The 25,706-nt window shown below is 34.3% G+C and overlaps 2 protein-coding genes across 2 annotated transcripts; one reads left to right on the forward strand and one right to left on the reverse strand.

The window, feature by feature from the left end:
• The first annotated feature begins 2,857 nt into the window (after nt 1-2,857).
• LOC145611018 (iron-sulfur assembly protein IscA-like 2, mitochondrial) lies at nt 2,858-8,445 on the forward strand. Its single transcript, XM_081666259.1, has 4 exons — nt 2,858-3,109; nt 5,310-5,434; nt 5,681-5,789; nt 8,023-8,445. Exons 1-4 carry the CDS (start codon nt 2,930-2,932, stop codon nt 8,086-8,088), a joined length of 480 nt encoding a protein of 159 aa, XP_081522385.1. The 5' UTR covers nt 2,858-2,929; the 3' UTR covers nt 8,089-8,445.
• A 7,001-nt stretch (nt 8,446-15,446) lies between these two features.
• On the reverse strand, nt 15,447-23,570 carry LOC145623771 (ras-related protein RABB1c-like). Its single transcript, XM_081676637.1, has 6 exons — nt 23,243-23,570; nt 19,191-19,330; nt 19,033-19,115; nt 18,345-18,549; nt 18,171-18,239; nt 15,447-15,836 (listed from the first exon to the last, which is right to left on the reverse strand). The coding sequence occupies exons 1-6, from the start codon at nt 23,286-23,288 to the stop codon at nt 15,744-15,746; spliced, it is 636 nt and encodes a 211-aa protein (XP_081532763.1). The 5' UTR covers nt 23,289-23,570; the 3' UTR covers nt 15,447-15,743.
• Nucleotides 23,571-25,706: the final 2,136 nt, after the last annotated feature.

The raw sequence follows: 25,706 nt of genomic DNA on the forward strand, positions 1-25,706 counted from the left end.
GATTTGTCACCCTTTTTCCTTTTTTATTTTGTATTTTAATACTCCGTATCAATTTCCAATGTTTTTTCTATCCTAATTCCCAACCACTTTTTTATTCTCTCCAACCCCACATGCATATTTAATACACCTAATTATTAGTTTTAAAGGAATCTTTAACTTTCTTAATTCCCGTGCAAAATGAAAAATAGGCATGTAATAAAGGGGCGGAGGGAGTATAATTTGTCTTGTAAAAAAAAAAATTGTTTGTTTCTAATCCATACAAATTAAATATCAGTTCCCATAATTTGTTGCTATATGGCAACAAGACAAAAATATGATGTCATCTAGTAATCAACAAGGCATAAAATGTAGTTTAAAAATCTATTGAAAATTTTAGTTGCTAAAAAGCTTTTATTTTTGTAGTGAATAGAGCTCGATATCAACAAATAATAATTTAATTGTCTCATTTTATGCATCAATTGTGTTATTTCTCGACGTGCAAAACGAGACAGTTATGTTATTTTATTGTCAATCCCAACTTAATTAGGACCCATAAACCTTATTTGAGTAATTTTTTAGGCTAAAAAGTAACATCACACAAATCGAGACTTATCTTGACAAGAAAAATGATGCATTAACGTTATTTTTTTCGAAATTTCAAGCTATATTTGAATTTAATAAAGATTAAAATGACCCCTAAAAGGCAAAAACCTTACTCGAGCAACTTTTGCAGCTAAAATAATAATGACATGTCAATCGAGACATTTCTCAATAAGCAAAACGAGGCATTTACATATTTTTTTTGTCAATTTCGAGTTTAATTTGGAATCATAAACCAAAAGGACCCCAAAATAATAACAAAACATTGTTTTTAAACTCAAATTAAGGGAAAATTGTATTTTACTTATACTAAATTAAAATAAGGTAAAATAGTGAAAAAAAAAACAAGGAAAAATTGAAAAGAATAATCCCACCTTTCGCACTTCTGCTCAAAATAATCCCACCTTTGCGTATTTCAGAAATAATCTCACCTTGTACCCCAATCTTCCCAAAATGAGCTTTTTACCGGTTTGTGAAATTGGTAACCTGTTTTAGAAGGTAATATGACACGTGTCACCTTCTTATTGATTTTTTATTTATAATTTTTTTAAAATAAAGGAATTAAAAAAAAGAAATTAATAACCCTTCTTGCTTCTTCCTCCTTCCCCTACCGGAGTTAATCCCTCACCGGAGCATCGCCTGCCAACCAGTCGGACTCAACCACTCGCCGGAAAATTCGGACCCAACTACTCGCCGGAACATCCGGACCCAATCACCATGTTCCCCGATTCCCTCTCCTTCCCTGATTCCATCCCTTTCCCCAATTCTAGCTAATCGTACCACCATTATCACCACTGCCACCCCCATTCCTCTAGAACAGCAAGAACCACCACCACTGTGACTTTCTCACCTGACCCAAGCCAACCCGGATAGCCCCTTGAAAAAGTCTGTAATTGACGATGGATTGGAATTGATAAAAAAAAAATACCCACCACAAGCTCAAAATTGTTGAAATTAGGAGGCGAACTACTATAATTAATGGTGGATTGGAGCAATTGGTGATTAGTGAAGGTTGAATTAATGTTGCTACCTTGTTGGGTTGTGGGAAGCTGGCAGTCCGTAGGTTGTTACAGAGTTGCTACGAGGTGTTTTCGTGGCGGTTTGATTGTTGATTACAAGTGGTAAATTGGTAATTGCGGGAGCTACGATGCTTCGATAATCACAGGTTGCTAGGAAAAACTGACGGTGCAAGCTATTAAAATGGGTGTTGTGGCTGACGTTTAAGCTGGTGGTGATGGTGGTTGTTTGGTGTTACGAGTTGTGCAGTGAGAGTGGCGAGTGGGTTGTGATTTAGGCAGGTTTAAGAGGAAATTGGTGGATAATAAAAAGCTAGGGGGCAAGGGAGTGTGATTGGGGCAGCCACACTTTGAAGTTGGGAAGAGGAGGAAGGTGGGAATATGGTCAGTTTGGTGGTGATGGATGATGGTCATGGTGGTTGAGGTGGAAGATGAAGGATTAATGGAGGTTGGATGGTGTTTGGCGTTTGGTTAGTTGAAGATCGGTGTAGGAGGGGAAAACAGGGAAAAAAGAAAAAAAAAAAAAAAACCTTTTCTCCAGGTTACCCGTAAAAAGGATCATTTTGGGAAGATGGAGGTTTAAGGTGGGATTATTTCTGGAATACGCAAAGGTGGGATTATTTTGAGCAGAAGTGCGAAAGGTGGGATTATTCTTTTCAATTTTTCCAAAAAAACAAATCATAAATGAAATGTGTAATTATTAACCCTGATGGACTAACTGAGACCATTAGTTTTTAAGGGTACTTTGAGGTATTTTCGAAAAGGTGAAGGGTATTTGGTGGAATTTGAAAAAACACTAGGGTATTTGGTGAAATACGTTAATAAAAATAAAATAAAAAAATCTCAAGACTTGAATTCGAATAAAAACATTCATAACCCAATTCAACCTGTTTAAATCCGAAAAAATGGTGATGCGAACTTGCTATGAGCCGAATAGCGACCTGAATTTGATATAACCCGACTTGAAGACCCGAGTTAATCTAGGATCCGAGACTCGAATCTGAACATGACTCGACTTGGAGATGACCTGACCTGAATATAACTCACAAACTATTGACTTAAAATGCACTTGATTTGAATCCGAGAATGATCCAAATCCGTTTTAACCTAATATGACCCGACTCGAACATAAAACAATTTGAACCTAACCTGCATAGACAACTCTATTAATTTCACTCGACCTGATCCGAGCGGACTTGACCCACACTAACCCGGTCCGGACTCGAACATCCGAATTAACAGCTCTACACGGGAAGTAGGCGTTTGGTGTTTAGATTTAATAAGCGAAATAAATCGAGAGGGAAGAAGACAGGAGAGGAACGAACTCAAGAGGCATGGCGACAAGATCAATATTAGCTCGATTTTCTTCAAATTTCTCTCTTCGAATCCGCCGTAATCACAGGATTCTCACATCGAATTCCAATTCCTTTTCTTCATCTACTTCTGCTGCTGCTGTTTCGGATTCTTCTTCTTCGCCTCAAGATGACATTCATATTACTGATAATTGTGTTCGAGTAATCTTTCTCTCTCCTCAATTTTTTTGTGGTTGTTGCAATTTCTATCTTAATTTTTCATTTTTCAATTTTTAGCTCGATTATAGTATTTAATTTTCTTTTATTTCGTAGTAATCGAATAACTATAGAGTTATTCAATTCTTCAATTAATTGTATTACTCATGTGAAATTGGAATTTTAAATTTCTGCTTTGAGTTGCGAGTATTTCTTTTATATACGCTGTAAGTTTTAATTTTTATCGATTGGTGAAATTTCCATTTGGTTACTGGAGACCTGTGTTAAGGATGTGTTGATTGTCAAAGAAGCTGGCATTGATTTAGGGTTTTGAAATGTTTGAAACTGTATGATTTTGTAGTTATTTATATGGAATTTTATGTGTGGATTTTGTTGGGAAATTTTGAATTTTGGATGGTGTTAAAATTTAATGTTGGGATTGGATTTTGGAGGTAAAATTAGGATGATATCAAAAACTCTTTTTAAGGGTATTGAAGTAGATAATCAAGCTAACCACATAGTTTGTGTGGGAAAAATAAGATTGTTACTTGGTGAAAGGTGAGGATGGAGGTATGGAGTGGCGCTCATAAAGGATTGATCTTGTGTTAATACAAGTTTTCAATGATATATTATCATTTATCAACTTTTAATTGCACCATATATATTTTAAAAGATATGGACTTGTGGAAGAGTAAAAGAGAATTTCCCTATTTCTATTGGACTTCTCCAAGGCCATGCATGATGTCTTTTTCTCTTCAGAAGTTCTAGATGAATTAACATGGCATTTCATGGTGTCTGTCACTTGCGGATGATATCAAATTGGTGGATGAGATTAAATTCTCATTAGGATTAAGGTAAATGCTAAGCTGTAGCAATTGAAGTATATGGAGTGCAAAGTATTGGGGGGAGCTAAGGGAGGACAATATTTTTCGATAGTAAAATTTTATCCCTAAGTGCGTTTAAGTGCCTTGGGTCCATTTTACAAATAAATTAATGTATTCGCCAAGATGCAATTCATAGTCGAGGAGACACAAATGGAGAGCAGCAACTTCAATCATAGTATATTTGTGAGGCTAATTGGAAAAATATTTATGGTAGAAATGTCAGACTTTAAGTATAGATAAAATAGATGTGTATGTTGAGAATTGAGATGGATGTAAGCATAACACAGATCCTTATTTTGAAAATTTAGATGAATGTTTGGGTTCACCTGATGGTAGTTTTCAAAATGAGGACACTTAGAGTATGGTTGGAGTTGCAGATATTGAGGATATGTTAATGGAGAAGTGGAATACAGATAGAGCTGTTGTGTTGGATTAGCTAATTTCAGCAATTGTGGGGCAGTGTGCGCTACTCTGATGGACAGCTTGTGAGCTTCTAAGTGACCTGAAGTGGGTTTTCTTTTATTTATTTATTTAATTTTTTTTTTATTTGGGGCTAGATATACCTTTTATTTATCTTTTTATTCTGAGTTTGCCTAATGTTTGGATCCTTCATTGTAGGAATGATTAGAGGCTTTTTTTTTTTTTTATTGGCTGACTAATGAATTAATGATACAGTCTTGGTAATCAGTATGTATAGAAATTATATGTGAACCTTTTATCTGTGCACCTCCCTCCCCACCTAATGTGTGTTTCATTCAGACACATGTCATCACCTTCACCCCATTTTGGGCTTTTGAGAAAACATATGACATTGATTACTTATATAATCACTGATTTGTTAAGTGCTAAACCAGTTGTTAGATGAGTGAGGGAAACAATTTCATCTTTAAATTAAATTGAATCGCATTATTTTTGTACAAGGATTGAATAACAATAAGAAGACATAGTTAACTCCCTAAAATTTGTTAGTTGCTCATCATGACTTGAAGTGGAGTGAGTGCCCCTGCTTCTCAATTAATCAAGATCATCAACTCCATATTACCAGCAATGCTCAAAATTTATACTCAAATATTGGATCTATAGAACCTGCAGAAACAGCCTTTCCAGACAGTAGGTCAGTAGGAACAGGAATGTCAAATTCCTATTCATCGTTCAATTTTGTTCAGGGGAGAGGAGCTATATCTTGTTGTGAAGTGTTATTTAAGACTGTATCATTGGATTGCTAGGTTAATCTGTGGTCGTGCATAGTTGTCATAGTGAACTGCAGGGTACTATGTTCTTTTATGGATACTTTGATTGACTTTAAGGATGATGCATTTCAGAGGATGAAAGAATTGCAAGCTAGTGAGAATGGAAAAAAGATGCTTCGTCTTAGTGTAGAAGCTGGTGGATGTTCTGGTTTCCAATATGCTTTTGCACTTGATGATAACAAAACCAATGATGACAGGTAGTGGGATATTTCTTTATTTGTTTTTTTGATTCATGAGAATGATAATATGCTTCTTTTGTTTGTCGTTCTCATTTAAAACTCATTTGTTAGGTGGTTTTCCATGTGATTAGCTTTGTTTTATATCTTTCATGCCTATGATTTTTCTGTGGATTTGTTTGGTCTATCTAGGAGAAAATTGTTTATTGTTTTGTTGTGTAACTGGCTGACAATTACAATGTTTATGTGGAAATTTGATTTTTGTAGAATTTTCGAGAAGGATGGTGTCAAGTTGGTGATCGATAAAATTTCTTATGACTTTGTTAAAGGTTCGAGTATTGATTATGTCGAGGAGCTTATTCGTTCAGCTTTCCAGGTCAGTCTTCTTTTCTTGAGAAGTTTGGTATGGAGTATATCATATATGGTATTGATGTATAGTGGATTCAAGAACTATAGATGCTATCTTTGGCTTAAACTCCCTGTAATGTCTTTTTTTTTTTTTTTATCCTCTCTATGTAAAAAGTAATTCAATTTGACTAGCAATCACTTTAACGTAACTTAAAATTGGTAAATGTTGTTGCTGCAATAGTGTGGTTCATTGTTGATATCCTTTAAACCTCCGAAGAAGAGAAGTTCTGAACTTGCAATTTTTACTAGAGGGTGAAAGAATGGGACTTGTTTACTTTACTAGGGGAGTAGGGGGTGAAGAATGGGCCTTGTTTACTCAGAGTCAAGGAGAAAGTGAAACAAGGATTAGCACTAGGAATGGTTCCATGGTTAAAATTGCCTACTATTAATTCATGGGATAACCCTTTTCACTGTAAGAAATAAATGAATACAATGGCTAAAGCTTTACGAAAAGAAAATGACAGATTATTGTTGCTTAAATTCATATTAATTTCAAACTTGAGGGCTTAATTGATATTGGTTTTTTAATTCAAAAAAAAAAAAAAAAGAAAAACAGATGCTTTTAATGTGACTGTTATTCTGGCTTATATTGTTTTTGAGGCCTAAAACATAACCTATGATTACAAAGTGTTGTTTGACATAAGGTTGTAGCCATATATAGCTCTGTATATATTGCTAATGGTTGGGTCCACAGTGAGTTTGGGTGTGTTAGCCTATGATTATGTTGGACGATACATATCCCCTCCTTTTCCTGTTTTGTGGCTGCAAAACTTGATGTGTATTGCTAATATGTTTACAATTTACTTTGTTGTCTTATGCTAATTGTAGTCCATTTTCTTTACATTGTATGTTTAGACTGAATGGTGTGAGGGAAAGTTAAGTCAGAAAAGATGTTATTATTTGTTATAAACTAATTGTAATCAGTGAATACTATCATTAGAGCACATCCCATAAAATTGCGCATCTTTTGTGAGGTGGAAGGACTGAGAATATATTACATTCAACATCTCAAATCATATTTACTACGAAGTTGTAAATGATTAATGACTACTGTTTATTATTAATCCAAGATTCCAATCCTAAGACTACATTGCATACTGTACAATTTGTTAAGATACTCATATTCAATGTAAAGGTTGCAGAACAATCTAAATTCACATCTCAATTTGGATGTCTCAAGCCATAATTGTTGTCCTTATTCTTTTGAAAATTTTCGCTCTTTACTTTTCCATGCTTCTTTTACTATTGGTGCTTCTTGTAATTATACTGCTATCTATTGAGACATTTAATTGAGTTGGAGGATTGTTATTATTGTATGCAAACCAAGTGAGGTTCTGCTTGTTTGAAGCTGTATGATTCACCTCCTGTCAATTCTGCCATCTGATGATGAAGTAATACTGTAATACCATATATAACAAGGCCAAATCTGTTGAATGATAGGAGTTTTAGGATTGATTAGCAATATCAGTTTCACTTGATTTTTGTCTGAATATTGATCTCTATTGCTCTCTGAATTTATTAATAATTAAGATTAAAGAAGAAACTAAATCTCACTGTGTCCCTAATCTTGCCTTTAATTATATTTTCCACTTTCGCTTTTTTTTTTCCTTTTTCTTTTCTTAATCTATTTATGCCTGCTTAGAGGTGAGAAATGAAGTATGGTATGTAGGCGCAGTAGGTTTTAATAATGCTGTAAAATTTGGAAGGCAGTCAAGGCACACAAGCTTAGATTTATGTGCTATAGAAGTTTGTACAGTCCAGGTCTATTTTCTAAAAAGATGCTCATTTCTTGCAATTCCAGTTGGTGGAAAAGTACTGCATTACTGCTCTGTACTATCCCATCTTGAAATTTGTTTGCAGGCTGCTAGCTTAATCATGGGATGCATAGAATGAGATTGTAGGGTTTTCAGGAATTATGAAAATTCTGATTTTGAAGTAAGATCCTCAGTAATTTGTAAATGTCTTCTAGAGCTCTAAGATAAGTAGATAACCTTTCCCTGAATGAAATCATCTATGGTAAAATTTCTTGTGCTGGTAGGCTAAGTTCCTCACTTTTTTTCCCCCTATCTATGAGGTTGGCGAAAATTTATTTTGCTGTTATTTGTGTGCCTGTCATGCCTGTTTGTGGATATCTTTTCTGCTCCTTGGCTCTGTTTTTGATGTATTAATTAGCTAAATGCCTGAGTGTGTTTAACATGCAGGTCGTTGAAAATCCAAGCGCTGTAGGTGGATGCAGTTGTAAAAGTTCATTCATGGTGAAGCAGTAGTTCAAACTTCATATAGTATACTTACATATGGTCATGGAAAATTCCGATTCTTTTTGGCTCAGCTACAAACATTTGTGAATCCTTAATACTGATAAGCTTACCATTGGGTTGATATTAATGCCCACTATCACGATGTAACTTAGACTGTAATGCAAGTTGAATAGTTGATGTCGAGGATTATTCCCACTGCTATCGACTATTGCTACCTTTTGTATTATATATTCATGTGATAGCAAAGCTTTGATGAATATAAACCTCTGATTTGTATTTTTAAATTTTTTTTTTTTGGTGAGCGATTTGTATTGTATGTAATAATATCTCTGAAATAAGTAAATTTTACAAAGTGGTCACACGTTATTTCTGTAATAAGCTGAATCACGCTCCGAATACTTTTAGTTGAAGTATTTTTGTTGTTTGCATGGCAAACTTACAAGGCTAGGCTTGTTGATACTTAACAGCAAAGGTGGCCACAAAACCGAGAATGAATAGCAAACTTCATGCCATTAATAACAAAATTGTCTCTTTGGTGTTTAAGCAGATCATTTCTACTATGATTGTCAATTTTTCATGAATATGACAGTACCATACCAATCTGTCCACACTACACTCCCAGAAATTCTAATTTGTTCAACATCATCTATATTCCCTTACAACATCAAATAACTGATTTTAAGTTGGTGACAACTGACAAGTCTTAAGAAAAAAATAAGTGTCACATTGGACATATACAAGTAAAAAGTATTTGAGATTATCTCAAGAAAAATTGTACTGTATTTTATAAAACCATCAGCCAAAGAAAAGAGAGTAATCAGTGAATTTGGAACAGAGGTTCACATCAGTGAAAGTATATGCCAGTACATGAAAATATTCAAATTTCCCATTATATTAAGTTGCAATCCGAACCATCGACTAGCTTTGGTTGGTCAAAATCAAAATTGAAACCTCGTTCATTATTACAAAATCAATAAGCCAACTGGCTATTCAATATCCCATCTAAATTCCAAAATGCAACAAACTTTCAAAAGGTGACACCAGAGAAATGAAAGATCAGTTATTCTGATTGTCTTTGACCAAGCACAGAGATGTCCTCATATCGTTTCTGCATAATTAGCAAAAGGAATTAAAAATTAGGTCCAAGAAAACAAAAATCTACAGCAATTATTAGGGGGGAGGGGGATTTTGAGCAAATTAACTTCTTCCCCAAGGCACTAATGCTATGGCACATAGAGACTCTAGGCATACAAGTTTCACAAAAATATGTATATATATACTACAAACTGGCCTACGAGCCTTTATTGATAAAGAAAAATATTCGGTTCAAGACAATAACTATGCTAATAATAGGTTTCAAACTTCCCCGAGTATACTTCAGCATCCTCATGGATCTCAAATACAACCACCCTTCACTCACAATTGAGGATAAAGTTATATCAAAGTATAGCTACTGCACCTAGGTAATGCCAGACATTCTTGATGCACCAAGATGATTCTGCTTTATCAACAGATAAATGTCATAAATCCACACTAGCCCCTACTCATTTTGCTAAAGCCAGCAACAACATTATCCCTCATTCAAGAAACAATAAACTAATTTCAAGTAAAAACCCATCACAAGTTCACAATCCCCGTCTTAAAACCACTAGAAGTAACAAAGTGTATAATACTGTCTGGTTGACTGAGGGAGGCATTTGGAATTTATAATGCTTCACATACAGATACGAAAGAAAGAGGTGTCATCAGAAAATCCAGTTTTCATGTGTCTGAATTGCATAGTTTTCATTCCTCTTCCTCTCTAACAAAGAATGCTTCACTTACAGATTATCAAAATTCTATGCCTTCCTGTTGACATCCCTCATGCCAACCTCTAACCTCCAATAGAATGAAGAGCAAACTAGGGCATTGACATAAAGTGATCTACTCAAGAGATCTATTTAAAAATACAACTCTAAACCTGAAACCAAGTATCATACAATTAACATTTATTAATAGACAAGCAACAGTACTAATATAGTCCCAGTACAAAACTAGTATTGAATGATTCAGTCAAATCATACCCATGAATTTTCTAAATACAAAATAATATAGAAAATAAAAGGGTAATGTTATATGTAGCCGTAAGGGCTATATATAAGCATTAAATATTCTCTTGGAAATTGTATAAAATTATGAATTCATGACATAAACACGCGTAAATCAGTGTAATTAGTGTTTAATTATTTTTAATTTTTGAACTTTTTACGATTTTCAAGTGTAAATTTATTGCTTATATGTAGCCCCAAGGGCTATTTATAACATTTTCCAAAATAAAATGAAACCATGATTATTAGATTATTACAATCCCTAACAATTTTCAAACCAATCAAACTCCCACCTCTCAACACCATGTTACATTTACTTTGACCCGTTTAATCTAGACTACGATCCAGACATGGGATATGAGAATTAAATCAACAGCTATGTTACTCAAACATGGGATATTCGTGTCACCACTGTCAAGTTAGGACATATAGTTTAACTTAGACGTATCAAGGCTGATAATGCAGGGACACTGTCCTTAAATTGAACATGAGAACGAGGACATGGCATAAATGGAACAAATTCCTGTTTTTAGATGACTTTTAGCAAGAGTTCCAATGTCATCTCACACGAACTTGATTGTTAATTCTTGTTGAAAGCTTATCTCAAACGCATTTGTAAGCACATTTCTTACGCAATATTCTTTTCCTACATTCTATTTTCACATTTTCTTCTAAAATTATGTGATTCAAGATAATTGAAGTGTCTAGGTGAGCATTAATGTATCAATTAGAAGTCCACACCCTAGTCAAAGTGTCAAGTGTTCATCATGAGTATGGAAAACAAAATGGAAAGTCGAAGTGACATGACTTAATAGCACCAGAGGTCACCAATCTCACCACAAACAACAAAAACATACAAAAGTTAACCTGCCCCACCCTAACAGGTCAAATCCTTTTTAGTCAATCTAACATCCTTTTCTCTCAAACTCACAAGTACGACAAAAACCTATATGGGTCTTAAAGCTACAGAAGACACTATCTGCAATTTACTAGCAATAGCATGTGTTCCCAATTCTTTTCACTCTTTCCCCATCACACTTTATGCCAAAACTACTCAGACCAAAATGTAAGATAATTTCAGATAAAAAGCACTAATATCACCTATCTGGGTTATTCTTCTTGACTGTTAGTTGATCACAGGTCAACAAGAGGCAAATGCTGAGCCTCAAATATTAAATAACACTAGAAAGAAGGGGAACAGATATCCTTTTGCAGAGTATGTATTGGGATCAAAAACAACAAAGGAAAGGACACATAAAAAGTAAAAGCATTAAGGTGATGGGGCTCAGAGGCAAAACTTAGTAGTTAGTACAGTAATACCTTCTTAATCACCCAAATAAAAAACCGAATTGTTTTTCTCCCTCGTTAAATTATAGATACCCCAAGGGGGAAGATCAGAGCAGTAAAAGGAATAACCATAGAGAACACAACTCACATATTCATCAAATGTATTTCACAACTGATGATTCATCAATTTTTCGCAGTGATATTACATGTATTTCCAATTAATGTGGTACATCAATGTTTGCAGTAAACATACAAGCATAATCTAGATAAATCCGCAAAAAAAGAACATAGAACTTGACAAACAAGCATGAGATAGACAACATACCCCCTGGTTGTTGTACTCCCATAGTTTATGAACTCCGTAGTCCACAGCCTGCAATAGCATAAAGCTAAATCACAAATATTTTCGATACAACACATTTCATCATCAACAATGACACATGGGAAGTGGGAAGGGTTCCAAAATGTCAACAAATGCACAACATCATTAAACAACCAAGATACGTCAAATTACAAGAATTGCATTCCTAAGAGGTGGAGCGAAGTGATTTTGTTCACATGGTGCTCACGCGAATAAACATAAGAGTAAATATCAAGTCTTAAATGTTGAGAAAATCGACGATACCCCCTCCCCCTCCTCTTTCTCTCATAAAAAGGGCTCGCTTGCGCGCGTACACACACACATATATTAAACGCAGGGAATTTACAGCTAAAAATCATATTAGATGTTTGTTAATAATAGAATAATTAGCAACCGGGAAAGCTTAAACCTATTCTTTTGGATATATTCATCACTTGACTAGATCAATCCATAATTTTGCACATTATTTTCCCCAAATAAAATAAAAAAAATATCCCCGTTTTCTGGTATTTCTCGCTTAACTTCCTTTCAACAATATTTTGACTTTCACATTAGCAAATCGCAATCATCAATAGTTCATAAATCAGCATCAACAGTTATAACTCTTAATGACCCAAATTCAAAAATCGATCCTCACATCGTTATACAATCAGTTCAATTAGATCCAAAAACTCATAAATCATCAAATTGAATTGCAAATTACAAACAAAAAAGCAAAAAATCGCAACAATTGAAAAGCACAAACATGAAAAAAACAACAAATCAAATCAGATCAAAAAATCAGGAAAGAAAATTGAAATCAAAGAATCGATAAAAAAGCGTACCCGTTCACCAACGAAAGCGCCGGCGATGACGAAGGTGACATAGACGGAGTTTCTGCGCATGACGACACGGTAAAGGCCCTCCCATAGACCTCCACCAGATTTCCTTGCAGCTGCTTCCATGGCGATTTTGTTCTCTCTTTCTCTCTCCTTTGACTATCTAGGGTTGAAGAAAAACCAGCAAAATTGGAATTTCTGAGGAGTTAATTGGGGAAATGGAATTTTAGAAAGAGAAAGTTGTTTGAGTGGATGAGTAGAATATGAATTTGTTTATGTGTTTCAGGTCCAATATTTAGGCCCGCTTTAAAAATCAGCCCATTCTTACTACCTCCTCCATCTCTAAAAAAATTGTTCGTAATTGGCGAGGGAGTTCCAATTTATCTTCAGCCCACTTTTTCAATTTTTTTCTTAAAAGATACGATGCAATGACAAATTAAACCATAACACATAAACACACTATAAATGAAAAGTTATTTTAGGAAAAAAATACTACATCCGCTCCGGGTTACTCGCAACAGTTTCCTAAAACGGCCGCTTCACATTACTCGCAACAACTTTTCTTTCCTTTTTTAATAAGATTTTTTGTATAATTTTACAAAATTACCCTAACTTTTGTTTTAAACACCCTAATTAAAAAAACTGATTTTATCTTATTAACTTATAATCTAACATTAATTAACTTAACTATTTCCACTAAAATCAATCCTCTTTCATCTAAATTCATCTATCATCCCAATTCTCAGCCACTTTCTTCCTTCAACCACCTTCATCATCCTTCATCTTCTTCCTCATCCCCATTATTTTTCACTCTCTTCCTTCATCTTCTTCCTCCCCATTATTTTTCTCTCTCCTCCTCCAACTCAATTTTCAAGGTTTTAGAGGGTTTCGTGGGTTCGTTGGGTTAGTGTGTGGGTGCGATGGCTTGGTGGTTTCGCGAGATCGGTGGTTTCGTTGGCTGCTTGTGGTGGTCGTGAGTGGTTTCAATGGGTTGGTGGGTTCAAGGGTTCGAGGTTTTGTGGGTTCAAGGGTTCGTTGTTTTGTGGGTTGGTGGTGGTCGTGAGTGGTTTCTCTGGGTTGGTGTTGGTGGTGGTGGGTTCAAGGGTTTTTGTGGTTTGTGGGTTTTAATTTCCAGATTTGTGGGTTTTCGTGGGATTGGTGGTGATGTTGGTGGTCGTGGTTTTCGTGGGTTGGTGGTGGTGGTTGTGGTTTTCATGGGTTCGCTGGGTTGGTGGTGGTGGTGTTAGTGGTTTCGGTGGTGGTGGCTGGTGTTAGTGGTTTCGGTGGTAGTGGTCGTGATCGTGGGTTTGCTGGGTTGGTGGTGGTGGTGTTAGTGGTGTCGGTGGTGGTGGTGGTCGTGAGTGGTTTCGGTGCTGTTGGTGAGTTGGTGGTGGTGGGGGTGGTGGCAGCGTTGTTGGTGGTGGTGGGTTAATTATTTTAATTATTGTTAAATTTGTTTTTTCTTTTTTTTTGGGGGTTGGATTAATAGTTAAGTAAATGCCCTTATTTTCAATAACTACACTTAAGATCTTTTGTCTCGGCCTCCAAATTTGTCCTTTATTGCGAGTAACCCGAAGCGGAGGTAGTATACTATTTCCCTTATTTAAAGCACACGGCCCACTAAATTACACTCCTAACACCTACTCATCCTATTTTAAAGTGTATTATATCATGTAAACCCCACCTTTCTTACATACCGTGAAAAAGTGTGTTGCATCTATTAAAAAACAGAGGAAGTATATTTTAAAAATACATCATCAATAATGATGAATTGCAAACCCACGACCCATTGTTAAAAAATACATGCTCGTAGTGCAATTAAGAATTTTCACGGCTTAAGATCATGAAACTTAACACCAAATATTGCTATTCAAAAAAAAAAAAAAAAAAAAAAAACCCAAATCTTAAGATCAAATATTAAGATCAAGATAATATTTAATACATCATCAATAATGATGAAGTGCAAAACCCACGACCCATTGTTAAAAAATACATGCTCGTAGTGTAATTAAGAATTTTCACGGCTTAAGATCATGAATCTTAACATCAAATATAAAAATATTTAGATGTATAATATTATAAGGAAGTATAATTAGAGATTATATTGTGATTTTACATATTATCATAAGAAGGAAGTAGGTATATTATGGTAATAGGTAAATGAGTATAAAATATTTATATTATTTTATGACATATAATCTTTGATTTAGTTGCTATATTTAGGAATGAAACGGGAAAAAATTTTAACAATAGCTCGACATGTGTCAAAGTATAGTTAGAGTGGAGCTTAGAATGCCCTCTATTTGAGTATATATATATAGCTGCCTAAAATCATATACCTACAAAACATTGTGAGTTGTGTTTGTAGAGTACTTTTTTTTAAGGGTTTGTAGAGTACTTAAGATGCATTAAGTTTGTTTATTGTATAAGATCATTAAGCTTTTTCAATATTAGCCTATTGTATTCAAAAGTCTCTTAAGCCCTCTGTCAAACCAAGCAGGCACGTTAGAGATTTGAATTAGTTACATCTTTTACCCCAAACCTCTCCTATTCAAACACCGCAAAATCAATTGGTAGCAACAAATGTAACTATGGCATCTCGCATTCTCGTCAGCTAAGAAATTAGTCCACTTTGAAGCTGTCTTAAAGGATCTTCAAGCCGCTCTATTGAGACTCAGGATGGTGCCGTAGAATAATACAAGTAACTAATCTGTCGGTTTTCTTTCTAGTTTGTGGCTTGTAGTTTCTTCGTCTTTGGGGCTTGCCCCTCATGTTCATCAAAATACAATTGTCACTAAAAATTTGTAAAGTGGATACAACGAATAGTGGGAGTATTATATAATATCAAACAAATACAGAATCACAAAGCTTAGCAATCCATGCCTTGCACGGGCAAATGAACATAAATCATTGAAAGAAATAACAAATTATAATACTACGTATATTATGTCTCCCACTGCTAAATTTCAAGGAAGCGAGATTTTACATAGAGATGGTGAAACAGGAATATGTGCATAAGTAATCACAAATGTCGAACTAAAGTAACAAACAAACCCCACTATCAAACCACTGAAGAAGAGCAGAATTCCAGCGCCAACATTAGATGGAACTTTAACCACAGCAGGCCCCGCTTTGAGAAGTTGATGCATCTCTACCAGCAGCATTTCCTTGTATACCTCCATATCCAACTTTGATGCCATAAGACTGCACAGACAAAAAAAAAAAACTTAGTGGCAAACTCTCGTACAATTAATGGTAACTTGGTAAGAGCATACAAACCAAAAGCCAAGGATTTAAACAAATACGAAGTAATACTCTACACAGGATCCTAAAAGATATTATACTTGATACGAATCCAAAATCACATTAAATTACACCAATGATTATTTTATTCAGCTTCCACATTGGATCTTGGCATGATGCAAGTACGTATAATATACAGAGACCCCAAAATAAAGATATAAACAATACGAGTAATATATAACAGTGTACAAGTAAAAAAGTTTCCAAGTGACATTCAGCATACAGCAGAGTCCAAATGCACTTGGAAACCCTCCCAAAAACCTTACCCCTCTTCCTGAAGAGCAAGGGTGTCATGTGTATGTTGGAGTTTTGGTGACAATGTACAAGGAAACTAACATAAGATGCTAAGTATGTGTACCAGATACTGTTCGATAAAATCACTTGCCCAACAATTGGACTACCAAACATTCAACTTGAGGGACAAAAGTAATGAGGATATTTAGAAGAGAAATCAGATATAAGGCATTTACAATAAAAACTAATAGAAACTAGAAACACAACTAACAATTAGGGTGAGAGGCATAGTAAGCAACTTTTATCTAAAAACATGTCAAGAATCCAACTTTATAAAAACATATCAATTCTGCCACGATGCAAAGTCGCTACAGCAGGGACGTTAAGTCTTAACTTTCAAAATTGGATTTAGACAAGAATAAAGAAAGATGCATATATCTCGGGAAATCAATTTAGTTACATGCCAAATAAATTTGCAATGTAAGCAATACCGATACTTTGAAAGCTACACCTTATTTGAAAATCCCAAGAGTCCAAAGGGTTTCAAGTAGGTAGGGTTAAACAAAGACCATTGTATTAGGATTTTGGAATGTCAATTTAAGTTCCTAAATATGCCTGAAACAAGGCATTTTAGATGACTAAATTCAATACGTCAAAGCAATAGATGCAATGAGGAAGTGACAAAAAACATATTGCACCATATTTACAAGTATTATATTATATTTTGGATAAGAAAAAGTACACCATATCAATCAACCAAGAAAGGTACATATCACGAGGAAAGAATAACGAAAGAAAAATTATTTTATCCAATTCCTTTATATCACTCCATTAATTCTTAAAAGCCCCAGCAGCCTTTGTCTACGATAACACTAACAAATTTACTTTGTCCCAGAGAAAATCACACAAGACAGCAGCTCCATCAAAAATTAAGCCATTCTGTTCCAATCATATACTCCACACTTTTACAATGCATTAACACCAGATAAATATCACACCACTTTATGGATGACCTCATGACCATTATTAATTATTATTGATAAGAAGCCAAAGATAAAAAAAGAAAAAATGTGAAGGACCCAAAAAAAACAAGAAGTGACATGACATATTCACCAAAGCCCAAATTCTAGGATTCATGCATATGGCCCAAAGCAAATTTCCACCCTCCCCCAAAACCCCACCTCCCTCCCCCTCATGAGGCTTATAAGTGTGCTTGCCCCACTTCACATCATCTTTTGTGAGCCTGTGTTTTTCCTATATGACTTCCTGGTGAAAATATCTTAGCTTGGTAACATAACTTTCCTTTTTTTATACCCCACCTGCCTTTTTGACATGATAAATTAATCAGATATCGTCAGTAATTTGTTCACATGTTTGTTACTTGTAATGTATATGTATTTGATCTTCATTTCAAGATCTTTATATTGCTAGCTTGAACCTCCCTACTGATCCTGATATAGTTGCAATCATAGGGACCACACTAGGCCCAACTATGATCCATCATCCATTGAAGTTTTGAGGCATAGACGGTGTGCAGAGGCAGAAGAGCAAAGAAAAGTATGCGGTATATGCTTAGTGTATTATAAATTTTTGGAAGTTTGAAATTATTGTGATAGCAAACTATTCTAGGTTACATCACAATTTTACCATTAATTTCTGTATAAGGTATCCTGGTGTTACTATCAAAAATCTTGCTTGAAGTACAGTTTACAAGAGATTGATCTTAAATTGGAGGATTAGTAACTCCTATTTTGCTCATTTTTCTTAATTTTTTTTTGTTAGCCAATGTTATGAGCATTTATGACAGTGACATGTATTTGAAAGGTGACAAAACACTATATGCTAAAATAGATGTATAAGATCACTTAGATTTAACGCATTCAAAATGGAAAATCTAAAAGACCATATGATGGGGGAGGAGAGGCATCAGCTAAAGTGGTCATAAGAATCTTCCAGTGTCTAAGCATAAAATCAAAGATGATCCATACAAGGATAACCTACCTCATTAGATACATCAAACACTCCATCCTGAATCTTCTTATAGATTGTAGCAGCAGTTTTTATGAATGCCTACACATAACCAGGTTTACAAAAAAAAAAAATAAGTTATAAAGAATTGGGCATTTTTTAAGTGAACTTATCATAATCATTACAACATTCTAGAAAGGCCAGTACCTCCTCAACATTTTGAGCAGTTTTTGCTGAGCACTCCATGAATATCAATCCATGTTCCTTGGCAAACTGTTCACCTTCCTCGGTACTTACTGCCCTCCTATGAGCAAGATCACATTTGTTACCAATTAGCATGATCGTCATATTTGCATTAGCATGTTGCCTTGCATCCTCCAGCCAACTTGCAAGGTGATTAAAAGTCTCCCTCCTGCACAAACAATGGCAGATGGTATAACAACCCACTAGAAACAAACCCTGTACCACCAACAAAAATTTCATGCATGGAGCTGATATCTCTCAACTCTACAGAAAACCCAAGCAACTACCCAAAAGCATATAGCATTCACTCTCCAGCACTGAATATAACTTTTTTGTGTCAGTATTCAGAGTACATGTTCATACTATGAGTTCCTTTTAAACTTTTCTACATGTTCATACTATAACTTTTTTGTGTCAGTATTCAGAGTACATGTTCATACTATGAGTTCCTTTTAAACTTTTCTAAAATTGTTATTCAAAAACTAGAGATTCTAATCGAGAGCTTAAATGACATTTTAATGGGGGCAAGGGGTTGGGTCCATAATAGGATGATTTGTAGACTGTAATGAAGTCAACCATAATTGCTAATGGTAGAAAGACATGCTGTGAAAACCAGAACACTGCATTAGGAGAATCTTGGATACGCCGTTACCTGGTGATGTCATACACCAGAAGTGCGCCTGCAGCTCCTCGATAATAGGATCTTGTAATAGACCTAAATGATTCTTGACCAGCCTAAAGCAGAATACAGCCAATGTCAGAACTTATGCAAATAGAATTATCCAACTATTTGAAGAGATTGATACAAACCGTATCCCATATTTGTAACTTAATTGGCTTGTTATCAATTGTAATCATTCTGGCCCCGAATTCAACACCAATGGTCAAGTCATGCACAGGCTGAAACCTCTTGTCTGTAAATTGCAAAAGAAGACATGACTTCCCCACTCCTGTAGAACAAAAGATGATAGTATTAATTTCGACTTAGCCTCTATCACAAGTAAATAAAAAGTAAAACATACAAGAATAGTCTGTAGTCATTGTACAATGGCATACATGAATCCATGTCTAGTAAACACAAAAATTCATGACATCTTTAAGAGCACAGGTAAGAACAGCACAATATCCTCAAAGGCTTCATTCATTAATAAAAACGTTCCATTCACTAGTCTAATGACTCTAATCTCCCTTCTTTTCAGAAGCCATCTAGCCAAAATCCAAAATAAATTACAACCAAAAGTCTCTCAACTGAGATTCATTAGACAACGGAATGTGGCTATTCTCATACTCAGAACTCAAGTTATTTTTAGGCTATAGATAACCCAAATACATTATGACATGATGAAGAATAAGGATTTCAGCTAAATTTGTTTGGTTAGTAGGATCCTTAAAGCTACGCCGTAACCTCATGTCGTGTAGCAAACAAAACAAAACACATAAGAAGAAAGGGGCATTAAAACATTCAAAAGCTAATTTCTTCCTAAAAATTTATTAATGGGTAGAACAGGTAATTGATGTTCAAAGGCGTGCACTAATGTCTACATCACTTATCATAAAAGCAACTTTGCCAATCTCCCACCTTTTTCACCCTTATATTTCTAAATGGGTGTTCAAAGGAACAAAAAAAACCAACAAGGGAGCAAGGTGTCCTCAAAATCCAAGGTACAACCAAAAAAGGCAACAAGCTGTCCTCAAATCCAAGGTACAACCAAAAAAGGCAACAAGGTGTCCTCAAAATCCAAGGTACAACCGAACAAGGCATGAGATGGAGACACAAGCATTATCAAATTTAGGCGAAAAGCTTTGGAGAAAAATTCATATCTTATTAAAAATTTGGATCTTCTCGTGTTTTGAGGAATTACAAATTGGTAGCCAATAACAAAACTAGACTAATAAAAAAGGAACTAAGGAAGCCACTATCTCTTTTATTACCACACACACACTTCTCTTTTAACTATGTAACTAGGATAGTTAGGCTAGAAAGTTACAAGCCCCAATAAATTTGTCAATTAAAAATATCATGACAACCTTCATAGCAAAACGCCTCTCATATAAATAAAAAGTATCTATCTATAATTTATATGGTTATAAAAGAATGACACCTGAGGTGTGGACTGAAAGGATGTTTAGCAAGTTAGTCAGCTCCCCTACTCCTGATCATACAGATCATCTGCGATAAATATTCCAATGATGAAGTAGCACTAAATCCTACCAAGAAAGAAAATTAAAAGCCTAATGAATGGTGGACAATCTATATAAGGGTGGAAAAGAATACTAGAACCTTCCTAAAATTTCCTAAAAACTTCCTAAAATCCCTTGCCCAAAATTTCCTAAAAACTTGGAACAATATTTAAGATATGAAAGAAACTTCTATGGGCTAGTGAAATTAACACAAGTCCTTTATTTCATCCCATTCATTCCTCTTGTAGAATCATCATCCGATGCCCTAGCCGGCTAGCCCCATATTTTTGTAGAAAACACCAAAACCAAGCTTCTTCAGGCTTATAAACACCCACCCAAGTCTCAACTTTAAAAAAAGTATTTCATAACCAAATAAACTAGGAAGAACATAAACTTTTGGGACCTGAGATACCCTTGTTTTCAAACCCTTATAGATCTTGTGCTCACGAAGAACATAATTGGTTGGGACTTGAGGTTTTCCAGACAATTTCCCGAACCGGGCAGTTTTTATGCTACATAAAAAATAACCCTCTATAGCATATTAACTACCCCCATAAGAAACTTAAAAGGGATAACATAGAACATGGAATACTACTATTAAATAATAAATTAAAAAGGGTCATATGTCCCCTCAAAAAGTCACAAGTTCTTCGTCCAACTAACTCCTATAAACCTTCTTAATGACCGATTCCCAGGACTACTACTAAGGGATTATCCCTAAAAGAGGACTAAAGTAATTGAGATTTTTCAAGAGATACCATAGCAACCTCCATAAGGGAGCAAATTTATCTTTGACATGGGCTGCTTACTACCGGTGAAATAAAACTTGGACAAATAGATCCTTAAGATATGAGAGCAACTTAAAGGACTGAGAAACATAAAGGACATATTAACTTCGCAATACTTATAAGAGCATACCCAAACTCAAAACATGACTTGAACAAGAAAGAAGAAGAAAGGACCACAAGAAGCCTCAACCACCTCTTAGTCAAGCACCGGGAACAGCAATAAGCACTTGTTCAGCTCTAACCAAAACCGAAAAACCTAAAATTAATCTCATCCATCACTTTTTTCAAAAATTTCAAATGAACCTATACAAAAGTATTTTCAAAAACTAGTTTATATATACCAAAGCACCCACTCCTTTAAAAATCAATAATAACCTTACTAAAAATTGAGCACGTAGAATTTAAATGCCCTCTAAAGCCTCTACAAATGTAATATGGTAAGAAAATATGACTATAGACAAATCTTATAAACAACGGTTGTGGGAAACTCATAGGCCTAAAATCCCCAACCATAAGTGATTCATCATTCTTCGGGGCTAGATAATAAAAGTTAACCTAAGCTCTTGAAATAGTTAGAAGAGAAAACCAATAATCACTTCCACCAAACTTGGAATAAAATCACTATTTACAAATATCCAAACTAACATTCAAATGTTCCTAAACATCATTCAATGAACAACTTTTATATCTTTAGTTTTAGTATCTCATCATAAAATTAAATGTCATCTTAAACGAATTGAATAAATAAGATATTTGTGCTCTAATAAAAATCTATTACAAATCATTTATGTTCTGCTTGACTAGGGTGTTTACCAAATGAGGAACATTTATAAGGGATCGAAACGGTATGCTTTCAAAAAATTATCTACTGGGATTATAAATTATGATTTCTTCTTCATTCTTTAATCAAGAAGAGCATAGACAAGGACCAAACGGAATGTTTTTGTTCCATGGGTTCCTTAGTAAAAAGGATCTAATCACACATACCTCTATGGAAGAATTGACAAATTAATGATTGAAGCCATCTAATCATAATGTCATCATGAAGCAGCGTTGCATCCATTCAAACAAAAGATCGAGGGGAAAGAGTATCCACTAATAATATTCTGTCCATAGGCTAATTTCGTATTCCAGACCAAACTACTCAGTATCCATCCTGTTCCAATGCACCAAACTCCACCACCCTCCTTCCCAAACAAACTGTAAAATAATTACTAAACCTATGAAAGTAACTACATTTGATCCTTTCCCTTTAACACAAATAACATCAGATTCCATACACTTCCACACCTCATTCTCACAATCACTAAGATGATCAAAAAAGAACCTCGACTGGTTACTGTCAGAGTGTCAGTCTAGTACGAATGCCCATATAAAGCGTAAATTTCTCCTAGTATGAATATCTTTAGGACAGTTCTCACCTAAAGCCAAATCAATGCATCATTTGATTAACCCAGAAAACCATTAACGCAGCAGTTTTAGTTACATTTTCTCAAAATTCCAACTAGGACCGTTCGACCGTGCGAATTCTCAGCATAAACCTCTTAACCAACCTCTCACTGAATAAACGGTCATCAAAATAACCCAAGATCTACCAGAATTAATGTTTAAACCCAAAAAATTATCATCAAATAACCAAATCATGCAGTGATAAACTACTAACAACCTAAACCTGCGCCTAATTTCAATTAATCTTAATTCCATGCAAATTACACAACAATAACCCTAAAAACTTTTCAATTATAAAATTAAATCATCAACAAAAATTTAGAGAAACTCCTCCAACAATCAACATGCTAGGACTTAATCACACAGATAAAATCAATTAAATGCGAATTAATAATCATGAAAACAAAATTTGCAAAATCATCAAACAGATGAAGAATCAATTACCAGTATCTCCGATGATGATGTATTTGAAAAGGTAAGCGTAGGACATTTTCGCCGATTATACAAGCCCTAATCGTAAAAACGATGCGTAATCAATCGATTGATTGAAGAATTGGGAGAAAAATCGAAAAATATAGGTTGAATTGAAAGATAGTGAGGATTTTAGGGGGAAATAAGGAGGAGAGATAATAATAAGAAGTCAAAAAAAGATGAGAGTTTTCTTCGTTTCTCCTCTTTGTTAAGAAAAGAGGACACCTTGTAAATGCTGGCAGTTTCAGGAGTTTTATACGGAGTTAATCAATTGATTTCGTATCGTTTGAATTTTTAATTCGATATTTTAATTTCTATACTGTTACGGGCAATTCACACAACTACTTCATCGTGTACTAAAGGCCTAAAGGGTGATTATGCCGACATCCGGCGTGTACACGTTGGCACGGAAAGCAATGTTTATCCGAATTAATAGTTTGGGTTTGGGTAGAAAACGGGTCAGTTTGAAAAAAGTTGGATATGGTGGCAGGTCAAACTATTTTTTGTATCGGTTTAAATTGAGTCGGTAATAATTAAGGTGGGTCAAAGCTTAATTCTCATTGGTGACTTCCACACAATGGGGTTGTTTGGCTATTGGCCGTTGGCTGTTGGCTATTGGCCGTTGGCTTGTTTGCTTGGCTTGTTTGACTAGCTGGAAGTATTAGCTATATAGGTTAGTTTTTTAAGCTATCGTTTAAGCCGACTTTTTACAAAAGTGTTTGGTAAATTATTAATGGTTGTTAGCTGTTTATTAGTGACAAAGTGGGCCAACAAGCCAATAGAAAAAGCTACTCTTATTAGTTTTTGGCTTTTGGCGGAAAAGCTAGCTTTAAAGCCAAAGCCAACAAAAAAAGCTAACTATCAAACATATTGTTTGGCTATTTGACCAAACCAAAATCCAAAAGTCAATTTCCAAACACCCCCAATATATAAATACAAGTAACCCTATTGTGATAGGATTAGGAAACTAGAAAATAAGAAAAAGATATATCTCAATATTAGGACTGTATGAGTTGAGATAAGCCAGGTTGGAAATGGGTTAATGCAAGTTTGGGATTCATATCAACTCATGTTGTAATTAGAGGGAGACATATCTAATCCTATTAAATATATATGTAGGTAAAAATAAAATAAGTCTAGGTGGGTTAAATTGAGTTTGGTTTTCATATCGATTAATTGTAATAATCAGATAGGGCACAAATTCTTAGCTACACACACTTGTGTAGCTAAGCTAGCTGCACCACTGCACTTATATATGAACATATAGTAATCCAAAAATGAACATAAGTTTTTTTTTCCCTCTTTATATCTTAACTGTCTCTCTCTTCTTCTTTTTTACCTCTATTAATTTTCTCTCTCCTATGTTTTCTACTCAATCTGAAATTTTCTCTCTCCTCTTTTTTTCCCTTTTTTTTTAAAAAAAAAAGTTAATTTTGTACCACACTTTCTTTCAATCTTTATACTTATTTGTCCTTCTAATTTGATATTCTCCAATTCATCACCATTGTAGCATTCTCCATCGTCATCATCATCATCTTTGTCACGATCGTGAAATTTGAGATAATTTTGAGGTTGATTTTTGTGAATGTTGTAAAATTTTTAATTATAAGTATGTGAATGTTGAAAAATTGTTGATTTTTGTCAATTTTGCATTTGTGATTCCCAATCTATTATTTCCTCTGTTTTTTTTTTATTAGTTGACACCTTTCTATTATCACCCTTTCCAACGCATGTTTTTAACGATTAATATATCTAATTATCAACATTGTAAAATCATAAAAAATGGATATTAATAAAATATACATTGAAACGATTCAAACAAGATCTCACATGAATACGTTTTATCGTATCTATAAACCACAAAAGCGAGTCAAAGTATGTTGTGTGAATAGTGTAAAAGTCAAACGGTGTCAACTAAAAAAAAAGGAGAAAGTATGTTATAGATCGATAATTATTGTCTTTATGATGAACTATGATTAGAATTAAGGTGGATATTCAAAATATTAGAGTTACACAATCAAATTTGTGTTTGGTAAATAAAAAATATGGACATACAGTATTTTAAAATTGAAAATTTTGTACAAAATGAACATTTAGTACACTAAAAATGAACATTGTAATATAAAAAATGAGCAAATTTAACAATATATTTTATCTTTATTTTTTGTTAATTATTATATACAATGATTTTAAACCCATATTATGAACATATAAAATCATGTTCATTTATAATATACTAATATTCATAATTTTTTTAAACGTGTTCATTTGTTTACGAGTTTATTTTTTTGTATTAAATGTTCATTTTACATAATGTATGCATATATTTTTATGAAATGATCATTTTATTAGGTATGATTTACCTATTCTTCTATGATTGTATGATAAATATTTATTTTTACTATACTAAATGTTCATATTTTTTTATATGTTTATT

The sequence above is a fragment of the Chenopodium album genome, chromosome 3 (genome assembly GCF_948465745.1).
Source record: "Chenopodium album chromosome 3, dcCheAlbu1.1, whole genome shotgun sequence".
In the NCBI taxonomy this organism is placed as follows: Eukaryota; Viridiplantae; Streptophyta; class Magnoliopsida; order Caryophyllales; family Amaranthaceae; genus Chenopodium; species Chenopodium album.